The sequence below is a fragment of the Pollicipes pollicipes genome, unplaced genomic scaffold (genome assembly GCF_011947565.3).
Source record: "Pollicipes pollicipes isolate AB1234 unplaced genomic scaffold, Ppol_2.1 Scaffold_6686;HRSCAF=7923_pilon_pilon_pilon, whole genome shotgun sequence".
NCBI lineage: Eukaryota > Metazoa > Arthropoda > Thecostraca > Pollicipedomorpha > Pollicipedidae > Pollicipes > Pollicipes pollicipes.
In genome coordinates, this window is record NW_023596921.1 from 18,148,436 (window position 1) to 18,161,029 (window position 12,594).

Below are 12,594 nucleotides of genomic sequence, written 5' to 3' on the forward strand. Positions count from 1 at the left end.
ACCCTGCCGGTCGGGATCGAGCGCGGGCTGCCGTCCGTTCGGCCGGTCCCGACCCTGCCGGTCGGGACCGACGCGGCAGCCGCCGCAGTCGGCTGCTCGCATGCCTCCCGGCGGCTGCGAATAAGGCACCACCACACTGATAGCCGCCGGCAGCGTCCGCTTGTTTATTCATGCGCACAACGCGGTGGAGCGGGGCGAGTTGTTGTTCCGCCACATCCTTCACGGCCGCGCTGACACGGTGCAGGTGCTTCCATCGCCGCGGCGCTGCGGGGGGAAGAGGAGACGGATGGGGAGCGGCAGCCGGCGGCGCGGAGCGGTGCAATCGGCTCCGGCACGTGGGATGTCGGATGGAGGGCTCTGGATCAATTCCCATGCAGTGCGCGAGGCTCGCGTCGCCCATGCCATCGCGGTGGCGGACTGAAGATGTCCTGATGTGACTAACACACAACAGATGCACATGTCATGGGCCTGCCGGCCATTATTGTTAGCGGAGTGGAGCGCCGTGCGCCTGTCGCCGCGGACCATGGTGCGCGGCGGTCAGGCGAGAGCGAGGGCGAGGGCGCTCTGAGGTTTACTTTTCCATCCAAACATGCGACTCTGCAGCGACCACGGTAAATCAGGTCGATCGGGTCAAGAACTTGTTTGTATTTGTCACAGGTGGCGATAGCACTAGCTTTAGACTAGTCTCTGGTCGTAGTCAGAACACAGAGCTCATTCAGGTCAGCTTCCATGGTGAAAAGGTTGTCGCTCCAGTTTTGGAGGCTGACAGAATTATTGCAGACATCCTATAGTGAGCACTTAAGCATGCAGGATGCTCTTTAGTTTTGCTGTAACTGTAATTCAGCCAGGTGTACGTTTCCGAAAAAAAAACAGAACAAAATATCGTCAAGCTTTGAAATGTGTTGCAGCATCAGGCGTCGATTTCTATCGTCATTGCGTTTCTCGTCGTCTAAACTGTGATGTGTTTACTATAAAGCGCGGGATTTTGCTCCAAACGTGACGCTTTCACTGCAAGTTTTGTTAGCTAACAACAACAGATGCGGGCTTACCCTGAGTGGCTGCTGAATCCAACGGCAAGTTTTTCACGCCACTCGTAGCGCCTTCCATCCCGAGCGTCCGTTTTATTGTTTAACGGTCTCGTGCTCTCAACTCCCTGCTGGAGTTTCTCTCAACGGGGCTTGGCACCTGCCTTCTCGTAATGCCTTTCTATCAGGTGTTAGTCTTCTCACAGTCTTCGCCTTTCCACCAGGCGTTATGTCTGATGGGTTCTACACACTGTCCGCGGGCGTTTGTCATTGTCGCTGCAATGCCTCTAATCTTTAAGTTAATGTAGTTCCCCTCCGAAGCCATGCCCTGATTCCGTGCTCAGCGTCACAATCTGCGTCGTGCGGCATGCACACCGTTATGTCTGCGGGCAAGCCGCACAAAATGCGTCGCGTGACGGTTTTCGAACCCCGGCACTTTCCCGTTGACCCTTGCCTCGGTTGCAGGAGAGCTGCTGGCGGCGGCCCGTTGCGTGCCAAACATCACGACCGCTTCCTCTGGGTGGCCAGTGACTCCTGGGGCGCCAAGGTACACCCCGTGAGGAACCAGGAGCACGTGGCCGAGGGCGCCATCACCATCCTGCCGCAGCGCACGACTGTCCCCGGTCAGTGGCGGAGGGGGGGGGGGGGGGCGCTCGCGAATGTGGTGGTATGCACAAGTCGGTTGGCTGACGTCGGAGGTTAGAAGGGGGGGGGGGAGGTGAAGGGGGGGGGGGGGCGAAGGAATTAGTGTCTCGACGGTATTTAGTTGGAATATCTGACGAGTTTTGTTCACAGAAAGCAGTGTCGAGGCCTGCTATTTATTGTACCGGGTGCTCTCTTGCTTTGGAAGTTCAGGGAATGTGACATCGTTACAGTTTTCGGTGGGTTGTTTTGTCCTGCGCGTATGGCTCAAAGTGCCCAAGTAGCGGGGGTGCTGCATTTTTTCTGTCTCGTGTCATGCAATGCTGTGATTTCAGCGTTTTGTGTTTAGTGCTTTGGTATTTTGAGGAATTATTTGTTTATTTTCTTTACATTGCGTGTTAATGGCAGATAACGTCAGTTGGGCATGTCCGAACAAATTAGCCGTGCTTCGATGCCAGCCAGCAATTATTAAGTTACGGAGTTTCTGGTCTGCAGACAATGCGTTCCTTTTTAGCAATCCTTGCATAACTTACTCACGGCCACGGTTGGCAATTAGTGGGCCCCATGTCGTTGGGGTGGGACGAAATTTATGGTCTTGCGCGGCCGGAAGTCTAAGTTTCTCTTACGCCGAGAGTTGATTCGAAATTTGAACGTAATTGCGATTACACTCCACGTGACGTATGAAGTGCTGTCATGCATGAGTGGTGTTCTTGTCAATAGCCTCTCGCGATGTAGGCTGCTGTTCAATCGACGATCGCTTCAAACAGCTCAATGGTGATGAGCTATTTCAGCCATCGTTGCGCGGATGTGATCAACTGTCTTTCTAAGCGTTGTAGCAAACGTGACTTGACTGAAAGGTTTTTGGGTCTTCCTTGAGTTCCGACCTTACGAACCCTAACGGATGAAAAAATATGGGAAATCTGAACACAAAGATATGGTGAGTGATGATATCGACGGTGCTCAACATCCAGAACACGCGGCCGCTGAATTGAATACGCGTGCAAGCATAGTTGGCCCGATGCCATGCCGCCGGCATTTTACGGCTGGCATTCCAGACCGAGTCAATAAGCCCATCTGTAGGGGTAGGATACATATGAAAGAGTATCCCTTCGCTACCACTAACACGATTACAATGTTCGCCACGTATTTTGACCACTGTATCCACACCGCACATCGAGAGCGCCACAGCCATGTGTGCATGCGTCTTTTTTCCTCAAGACCGCATCCGTCACTGCCTCAGAGCAGACGCCGCGGTGTGGATGGTCATGACGTGCACCGATCACTGTGCCAAGTCAAAGCAGTGAAAGAGGTCATGACCGCAGGAAAGAACGCTCCTTAGCATGGCGCACCCGAAAGAAGCCACTGCGTCGAAGGCGGCGCAGTTGTATTTATTGTGACTGCCTTGGTCTATAGGTACCATTGGAGCACCAATGATGTGATTATAACTAAGCATCCGGGTCGATTGCTTGAGAGAACGTAGCGTCTTTTTATCGTAAGTGAACAAGAAATTCAGCTCCCAATCGTCTCAGAGCAAAGAAAGCTAATACTTTAGCAAATACATTGTCTTTCCGTGTGTCTAGAAAGGTGTGGTATTGAACTTGTCGCTCGTGCACACGAAAAGACCTACCTCATAATTAAGAAGTAGAACGGATTACCCAATCCTAAGCTGGTTTAGAAGTCCAGCATAAAGTTCAGTGGGCACCGCTTGACTTCAGCTGTGGCCATTACACAGCTACCGGCAGAGCTATCTTCGTATTGTTGGATGGAATAAAACCGGCCACGCTATACTGCGGCAAGCAGACAGCAATTAGCAAATGACAACTGTCTCCATGCATCGCGGAGCACGGCCATATACCCCCGCCCCACGCACACTAGTGGCCTTCTCCGCACCGCTCGGCACTGATGCCTGCGTCGGTCGGCAGGGTTCGACGAGTACTTCAAGCTGCTGCGGCCTTGGGTGCGCCCCGGGGATTGCAGGTCCGGAAAGTCGCGCAAGCGCAACATCATGAACAACAACATCAACAACATCAACTGCCGCAACGTCTGGTTCCGCGAGTTCTGGAGCCAGCTTTTCAACTGCACCTTCGACAAGACGGACAGAGCTGGCAACAGGTGCAGCGGCCGCGAGGAACTCACCAAGTACAAGCAGGAGGGGCTCGTGCCGTTTGTAGGTGAGAGGAGTGCGTGTGTCGCGTCTGGTGACTCACTTCCATCAGATCCGGTCAGATTTAGTGGCTTTTTAGCTGCAACTTGTGAATATCCGCACCTAGTTATGATTTTTTTGCAGTTGTGGAAATATTTGCTTTATCCCATCATCGTTAGCACCATGCTTATTCGCCTCCGTGATTGTTCATGGGGATGATATAATAGCTTTGGAAATTATAACTGGAAAAGGTACAACCTTAACATGCTACCTTGATCTCCTTTATTTTCAAATCAGGGTGTTGATATCATGCTCTCTCAGAGTGTTCTAATGGGTAAATTAAGTTGCGTATATGAAAGTATTCCAATTTGGTATTGCATGTTGTACGGCATCTGATTTCGGGGAAATCTCAGGGGCTATTTCGTGTACACAGCAGTTCAAGCGTTTTGGAGAAAAAAATTGTGGGTGTTCCTTCATGATGTTGACGCTCATACTCACCGAGCTAAATATGCACAGTGGATACGTTACAGCAAAACTGACGTAGATTGCGTTTGCTCTCAATTTTCGACAGTGCGACGTGCAAGTGTACACGATGCTGGGTTATTCGGTTTCTAGTTCTACTATTTGTGCTGTCATTGGTAGGATGGACCCTTCATTTGGCCAGTATATCTGCACATTCAGCACAAAAATCCTCGAAAAGTTTAGCTCAGGTCAGTGGACATAGATGATGAATATGTATACGCAATCTGTTAACCATCGTGACAACCAGTTATTTAGATTAACTCCATGTCGTGTTTCTACTCCAAACTTCAGGCTTACATGCTGAGACCATAAATGTTGCTTGCGTCGGCTCAGAAGGCATCCGTTTTCCTCGTATTACGAATAATTCCGAGAAGCTATATGGCCATATGCACGCCCCATTAATCTTCAATAATCGCCTTCTGTAGTATCTGAAACGTTTCAAACGGTCTTAACGATGGAGATGTAGCCGTTACAAGCATCTGTATCTGTTATGACGACCCTGTTTAGCAGCGCAGTTAAACGAGCCGCATCAAAACATTCAAGACTTGTTCTGCTCCAGTTGATCGTGAATAGCACCATGACACGAGCAACAACGGCTGTAAATTGTACCTCTCAATCCGCTGCATGCACTCGCCGCAGCCACGAGCCCAGGCGCGCGCGTAAACCTCTACGGCACCTCCAGGCAGTGCGCCTCTCTCCCTGCTGCCGCGCATCAGGACGAAAATCCTGACGCGTGGGCGGAAATTAGCGGCGGCGTGGCTCGAAACGCGCTGTCGCAGCAGTCAGCGCAGCAGCCGGCGGACGAGCACAACAACACGCCCGGCCCCCACCGCCGAGACGCCGGCCGCGGCACGCGCCATGCTAATCTCGTCTAATATTAACTCCTATAAATGAGCTGTCTGGGCTTCGGTGCAATTCCGCGCGCTAACGTATCGTCGCCATTTGTCGGTCATCAGCAGGGCGAGCTGCCGACCGCGCCCGCCGACGCCGCCGATGGGTGCCAGCGCGCCGGCTCAGCCACGCCGCCGGGACACTGAAGCCGCGGCGTCCGCGGCAGATTGTTTTGCAAATTGCGGGCGCCGCGCGGCGCGGCTTCTGATGCGCTGATAACGACGGCGACCCGACGTGCGTTGTTGATACGGGCGGAGTGGGGGCGGGCGGGCTGGGGAAGCTCGAGCTGGGAAAGGCGGCCCGAAGGATAAATGGGGTAATACGGCGGCAATCGTGAGCAGAGTCAAAATAGCCGGGATCGTGCGAAATAACGGGTAGGAAGGGAAGACGGCATTGGTTGAGGCCTTGTGTTGACAAGCAACAAAGCCTGGGGAGGTATCTCGTCATCTCGTTGCTCTGGCTGTTCTCGCTTCTCCACAAGCATCCATTGATGGTTTACAATCCTGAGAGCACACTTGAGTGGAACAGATTCTCGGCAACCGATTTGCAATGCTTTATGACTGGATTGGCTTGCGAGCTCTCACCTGGCATGAATAAGCCACGAAAGCTTCGTTCGACAATCACCATCACTGCGAATGGAATGTTGGCTGGATGCCATGTTAAATGGCATGGTACGTGTACCCGATGGCGAGAGCAAATAAAATCGGAATTTTCGCGTGGCAGAAATAAAAATACTTGTGGCACGTGACTCATAACATATTTGCATGCGTATCTAAGAAGCATTTTAATGCTTTGTATTTCGCATTTCGCGTTGGACCAAAGACCAAATGAATCTTTTGTTCGGTGAACGTTTAACTACTTAAACAAAGCCGCTGTTTATCGTGGAGTAACATCTGCGATGGCTTATCTTGGGTGCACTTGAAGACGGATGACAAGATAAACCACTCAACGGGCTATTCCGCGGTTTCGGATCATTTGGACAGGATACATCGACATCTGATTTGCAGGCGTCAGCCAGCTGCGCTCTTGAATGAATGAATGAATACCGGCATATTTGTTCCCGGTTCGGACCTTTGAAACAGCTCTAAGTACCATTTTTCCGCTGGCGTGCAGTAAGCGATAGCTTGTTTCGTCGCCAAGTATGCAATATAAAGTCAGCACGGATGAAATCATTGTTCGGATTATCGTCCTTGTCTAGTGTGTAAACTACGCTAACCCACCTGACGAGCACGGTAGTCCGAGCAATTATTCCATCCGTGGCGCTGATATATCGTCTCAATCCATCCGTAAACTGGAAGACAAAAGCTTGTCACACTTGTAATTATGAACGGAATCTCCTTTTCAAATGAGAATGCCGAACGGTATCCAATATCTGAATGTTGGAAGGTCAAGATAATCATTTTAAACAGGTCCTGTGGCATTGGTGCAGACATGGGTCCTTGGGGTCCCAGGATCACCACAACGTTTGAGGCGGCGCTCCGATGCCTGAAAACTGGCTTTATGGGAATTTTCCGTGTAGAAAATATTGAAGTAAGCATCAGATATGATGAAATCAAAGCCACACACGAATGTGGAGTGAAAATATTGAAGCTAGCATCAGATATTATTAAATCAAAACCACGTACGAATGTGGAGCACTCTCCTTAGAACTTAGATCTCAAGTTTTCGTCAATGGATCCTTTCTTGGCTTAGATGCTGGAACCTCGCTAAAGTGAGGATTTTGTCCTGACCATGACGCCTGTCGTGTTTTTCCCGGCATCTGCCCTATCGCTTGGTGCCTAACCCGCCCCTGCCGTCTTTCTTAACGCTATCCTGCTCTCCAATATCAGCAAGGCCGGTCTTGACACCGGACTTGTGGCCCCTGACAAACGTCCTGCCTTTTCTGACACATTTCCTTCCCGCCGGACGTCTTCATTGGGCCCCGCAACATCTGCCCGCCTGATGCCCATCTTGTCCTCCTGACGCCTGTCCGGCCCTTGACACTTGTCCTGTCCCCTGACACCAGCTCTGCGATGTCCGAAACCTGTGCGGCCACCCCTGGCGTCTGCTTTGCCGCCCCTGACATCCGTTTTGTCATTCTGACGCCTGCCTTGTCATCATGACGCCCATCCTGTCCCACTGATGCCCGTCCTGCCGCCGCTGACACCAGTCCTGGTATCACCGACGTCTGTGCGTGCTGCCGCCGCTGACGCCCGTTCTGTCGCCAGTGGACGCCGTGTACGCGCTGGCCCACGCGCTGCACAACATGATCCTGGCGAAGTGCGGCTCGATCCGCCTCTGCGACGAGCTGCGGCCGGTGCCAGCCGGCCAGGAGCTGCTCCAGTACATCCGTAACGTTTCCTTCATCGGTGAGTGGATGGCGATCAGTCAGGTGCGATCGTCCCGGGGGAGGTAGCAGATTTTGACTCTCCTGATTGAAACGCGCGCGAGGCGTTGGAGAGGCGTGAAATATTCAAATGCGGTGCGTTGATAAATGAATGTAATGTCGGTAGTCGCCAGAAAATGTCAAAGATGCATTGCACCATTATGAATAATGCGCGACGCAAACGGCCCTGAAGTCGCTAGCACTTCCTCAGGCCCTGACGGATGGGCTAAAACGCAGCCCAGTTTTGTTCGACGGTCTTCCGAATCCGTCTCATGCCATGCTGTTATGTGTCGTTGTACTGGATAGCCCGCCCGATTCTGCTCTGTGAGTGTTAGATAAACGCCGCCTATATTTATTTGATTATCCGCCAAATCGTCTGCACGCGACGCTGTCATGCGTGCTAGCGCGCCCGATAGCCCTGCTCATGTTCTTTACTGGACCATTCGCCCGGACCACGGCGATCCCCCAGTCAAACTCAATCCGCCGGTCGCCCGCGGCCGACCCTCCCGACCTTTTATGGCGCTCTTCCCGCCTCCGCCCTCCCTCCTTCCCGCCCGACCTGCCCCAGATCAACCGCGGCGCGACGACTGCATCTCATTCAGTGCGGGGCCAGCTGCGCGGGTCCCCGGGGAGCGCCAGCGGGCCGGCGGTGGCACGCGGCGGGACCCGGCCGCCGAGGTCCCGCCGCCGCCGCCTCCGGCGGGCATTGGTCCGGCCGCCGTCGCCGAGAGCAAATATGCTGCCGCCCGCCCCCGTCCGATGACGGGGCATTGATCGGCCCTGCCGACTGCCGTTGGGTGGATATGTGATGGCACTTGGCGGCTGGGCGTCTCACATAGACATCTTGATCATCGGTTATCAGTTTTCGTTGGCCACGTTCGATCCGTCGTCAGCACGATTTTCAGCTGGAATGTGTGACGTCATGCGTGCTGATGGTGCGTGCGATGTGTGGGCTGACGGGAAAGCTTTTAACTTTACTTTCCAATCTCTCTTTACCTTTCGCTTCAGACCACACACCAACTCTGGCTTACCGCCGGGACACTGCGTGCAAAGGGGTGTCGGGAAGTGTGGCTTCTACTCAGATATTACCATCATCTATCCCATCTGTATGTTGAGTGCTTCTGCCTATTTCCAATTCATTTCAATTTCTTACCCCTCATTTTAAGTGTTAACTTATAACGCTATTAATTTACTGGGTTACGCAACCCTACACCACGCCAACCACCGTCATTCACCTTTTCATTGCTTCTCTTGGCACTTGGATTCCCTCCTTATCTACCTCACGTCGCATTTCCCCCAAAATTAGAGCCAAGTGCCCGATCCCACCTAACGTAATCGTCAATGCAAGGGCTACCAAATCAAACTCCCGCTTCAGAGTGATTCCTTAATCTGGTAGCGCTTGACATAGACTTGACATAGACAAGACAATAGACAAAACATAGACATAGACTTCTTCGTGCTGACGGGCTGATAAAAAGTCCTGGCATCATCGTCAGCCGGCGCGCGGCGTAACAGGCCATGTGACTGTGGTCACGTGACGTGACGTAGGGCGGATGCTGGGCTGTGATTGATGCCTTCAAACGTGCTGACGATAGATCGAGCACAGCCAAAAAATCCTGGTATCGTCGTCAGCTGGCGCGTGGCGTAACAGGGCACGTGACTTTGTAGTCGTACGGCGAATACTGGGCTGTGATTAGTGCTGACAGACGTGCTGACGACAGATCGAACGTGGCCGGTATCGGAGGCAGACGCTCAATTACGGCACACAGCGGACCCGCTGGTGCTCCCCAGACGCTGAGAAGCGCCAGCGGGAGCAGTTGTATTGGGAGAGGGCAAGGGGTCACCGTCATGGCCCCTGCCGAGAGAAGTACCCGAACGACTTCGGGATGTGGAGCTTCAGACTCGAGTGTTATCGCGTTTCATTTTTAGAGAGTGTCGATGGCCAGCTTGCGATAGCGAGATGACAGAGCTTTTGGGGGTCGTTTGCATTGTTTGTACCGTGTCCTCAGGTAAGCAGAAACGACAAGTTCGTTTCGACGAAAACGGTGACGCGACTGGCTTCTACAACATCTACCAGTTCCAGAAGAGGGATGGGAAGTACGAATACTACCAAATCGGTGAATGGGTCGAAAGGTGAGTACTGACAGGAGACAATAACGAAACATGGCGCTGACGGCTTGGTAACCAGAGCACCAGATGCAAATACGAACATGCTGACAGCGGCAGACTTTCAAAAGAAAGCTCCCGTCGTTCTCTCCTGTGGCCCACAATCCACGTACCGTAACAGCTAGATAACACCCAAGGCATAATGTCGTTGCGGGATCGGTCAGTACCACTAGTACCATGTTCTGATGGTTTTGCAGGATGCCGTAACCCATTGTCGAAGTCGGCTGAGCACCAACGAGGCCGTTGCGTGAAAAATGAGGCGAGGAAAATTGTCACATAATCCCTTTACGGCGTGAAGTATTCATTGTGAGTCGCAATCCAGCCCCGGCAATCCTCACGATAACATGCTTGCTATGCTGGAAAAGGGCCAGTCTTGCAATGCACTGCAATGCCATTTAGTTAGCATTCAGCCGATGTGGGAGGCCCGAACTGCTTCATGTGCCCATACCTTACTCGTGCACTGGAATATTGTGGCACGGCTGAGAGCCCCGACTGCCGCCCGGTGCTAACCCACGGATGATCGAAGATAGTATAGAAATGATCAATGGAATTGTTGGTTGGACTACCGTCCTCGTCTGCTGTGCTATCATGTGTACGACGTTTCGGCCAGTTTATTCTCCCGCCGTCATCAGGTGTTATGGAGACAGGTGATCAAGATGTCAGGTGCTCTTGTACTTCTCGGTTAGCACAGTTCGCAGAGTGTTGTTCTGTTATCAGAAGACTCAGTTCGAATCCCAATAGATCCCAGGAGAAAAACCGGGTTTTGACGTGCATGTGACTGAAATTAAAACGTCATCCAGTCGCTCTCAGGCCTCCATATCACCTGGAAACCGCTGAGGAGTTAGCCGCCAGAAGCGTCGTATATTACTAATGCGACAGACAAGGCCCCGACAGTCCGTACGATTATTCCATCCGTGATGCTAAAACTCCGTGTTAGTCTACGTGAAAGTATGTTTGGGATATCTTAAAGGTGAAAGTTTTTAAATCTCAAATTTTTAAGTGGCACAAATAGCTTAACAAGGACGTTGGACATCGGTTCTTTGTGCCGTTCAAAAACAAAACAGAACAAAAATCCTTACCATTTATCATTTTAACAACATCGAAGTCATGAATGTCGATGCGTACGTGAGGCGGCCAAGGGACGTTGTATGATGTATTTACTGATTTATCTGTCTTCGAGACCTTCTTTAGCATCCCCGCCAGCACCGCCAAAGCGGTTGGCACGACGCACCGCGATCCACATTCCGCACATCCTCGAAACGTCCCACCAGCGGACAACAGAGCGCGACATTTCAGCCGCTCGACATATGACCTATCACCCCGTATGTCGTGGCGGCGCGCTGTCAGGGGTGCGGCGTGACGGCGTCTGTGCTGACAGGCCGCAGCCACCCGCCCCGCGACGGGTGCCAGCCGCCTTCCGGCCGCTGTCTGGGGGCGACCGACCCGACTGGGCCGGGTCAGGGCGGCGCCGGAGGCATCGGGCGCTGGCCGGCCGCGGTCATGGTCGGCCCGGCGCGTGTCGCCGCTTGTTTGCCAGCGTGCGCGTTTTGCCACCCGCTGACGATGTCAAACGGGTGATACGGCGGGGTGGAGGAGGGTGGGAGAGAGCGCCGTTGTTATGTCGCTGAGCTGCTGATGTGTTACATGCATAGTTTAAATGTGATGGGACTTCATAGGGTCCGTGCTGAATATCCCATCAAAGTTCTTCAGATCTGGACGCCAACGATATTTTCCGATCGGCATGTCACCGGCTTGTGTGCGTGTGTGCGTGCTTAGCGACGCACTCATCTGCCGAGTGCCATACGACGTCGCCTGCCTCTCACCGCGGCAGGAAGGTTGGGCACCGCGGGGAATCGAGCCCCATACATCTGGTTTCCCAGACGCACGACTACCTTCTTAAGATCCTAAACTCTTTAATTGCTGAGGTGTATGCCCGTTAGCATGTGCATACTTTTTCGGGGGCCAATCTAAAGCCCTTCAGACATTCATGGCGCCATACTAACGCCATTCAAATCCTGCTATTCCATTAGCCATGCGGTGATGAAGGTCAACAAAAACACAATTCTCGAGTCGTTTATGTCTGTCGTTCGTGATCATGGTTTCCAGATATGACGGCCGTCAATTGCCTCTCAATCAAACTTGTGCAAGGTACAATAACGTAATCAAACAATGATGATTGTGGAGCATATTTACTGAGCAGAGGAAGCGTGCTGTCTGCGGCGGTCTTTTCCCGCTTCGAAATATAACAATAGTTATAAGTGAGCCTGTTTCATCACATCTGCTACTTGCTTCAATATATTCCGCTGCAGAACATGCTCTGTTCTGTAACCACTACACTGTCGATGCCACCATTAGCGCTTTGAATCGCGCTGGCTCATTGTCACAGGAATGTTCACTGCAGTGAAAATTAGATTAAAACTGCTTTCAACCCAACAATGTACTCTGGCATTCAGCATCGTTGTAAACGCTACAACGCGGCCCCTATCACGGTCGCGATGGCTCGTGTGCCGGCCGCCTCTACCCGGCCATCCAATCCGCCTCCAGTCTGAACAACTTGAGCACGAGCAAGATGAAGTGGCGCGGAGACACGAACACGACTCCCTCCTCCATCTGCAGCACGCCGTGCCCTTTGGGCAAGATCCGAAACTATCAAGTGAGTGGGAAACACCGCTAGACTGCGGATGTTGAGTTGCAGCATGTCTATGCAGATGTTCAGAGACTGACTGTTATCGGAGTCAGGGCGGTTTCCTGAACTAAATCAGATCACTTGAGAAACGGTCGGATGTTACGTGGCTTGTTTCGAGGTGAGATCCATGGTGGAATTCTGATGATTGAGGTTA

At 52.4% G+C, this 12,594-nt stretch overlaps 1 protein-coding gene across 1 annotated transcript in view; it reads left to right on the top strand.

Moving 5' to 3' along the window:
* The window catches only part of LOC119107989 (metabotropic glutamate receptor 6-like), a 13,746-nt gene extending 1,318 nt beyond the window's left edge, over positions 1 to 12,428 (top strand). The window contains exons 2-7 of the mRNA XM_037231577.1: positions 245 to 335; positions 1,491 to 1,648; positions 3,590 to 3,838; positions 7,431 to 7,571; positions 9,598 to 9,721; positions 12,299 to 12,428. Of these exons, the coding sequence (XP_037087472.1) occupies positions 245 to 335; positions 1,491 to 1,648; positions 3,590 to 3,838; positions 7,431 to 7,571; positions 9,598 to 9,721; positions 12,299 to 12,428 (893 nt within the window). The remainder of the gene's footprint in view (positions 1 to 244; positions 336 to 1,490; positions 1,649 to 3,589; positions 3,839 to 7,430; positions 7,572 to 9,597; positions 9,722 to 12,298) is intronic.
* Positions 12,429 to 12,594: the final 166 nt, after the last annotated feature.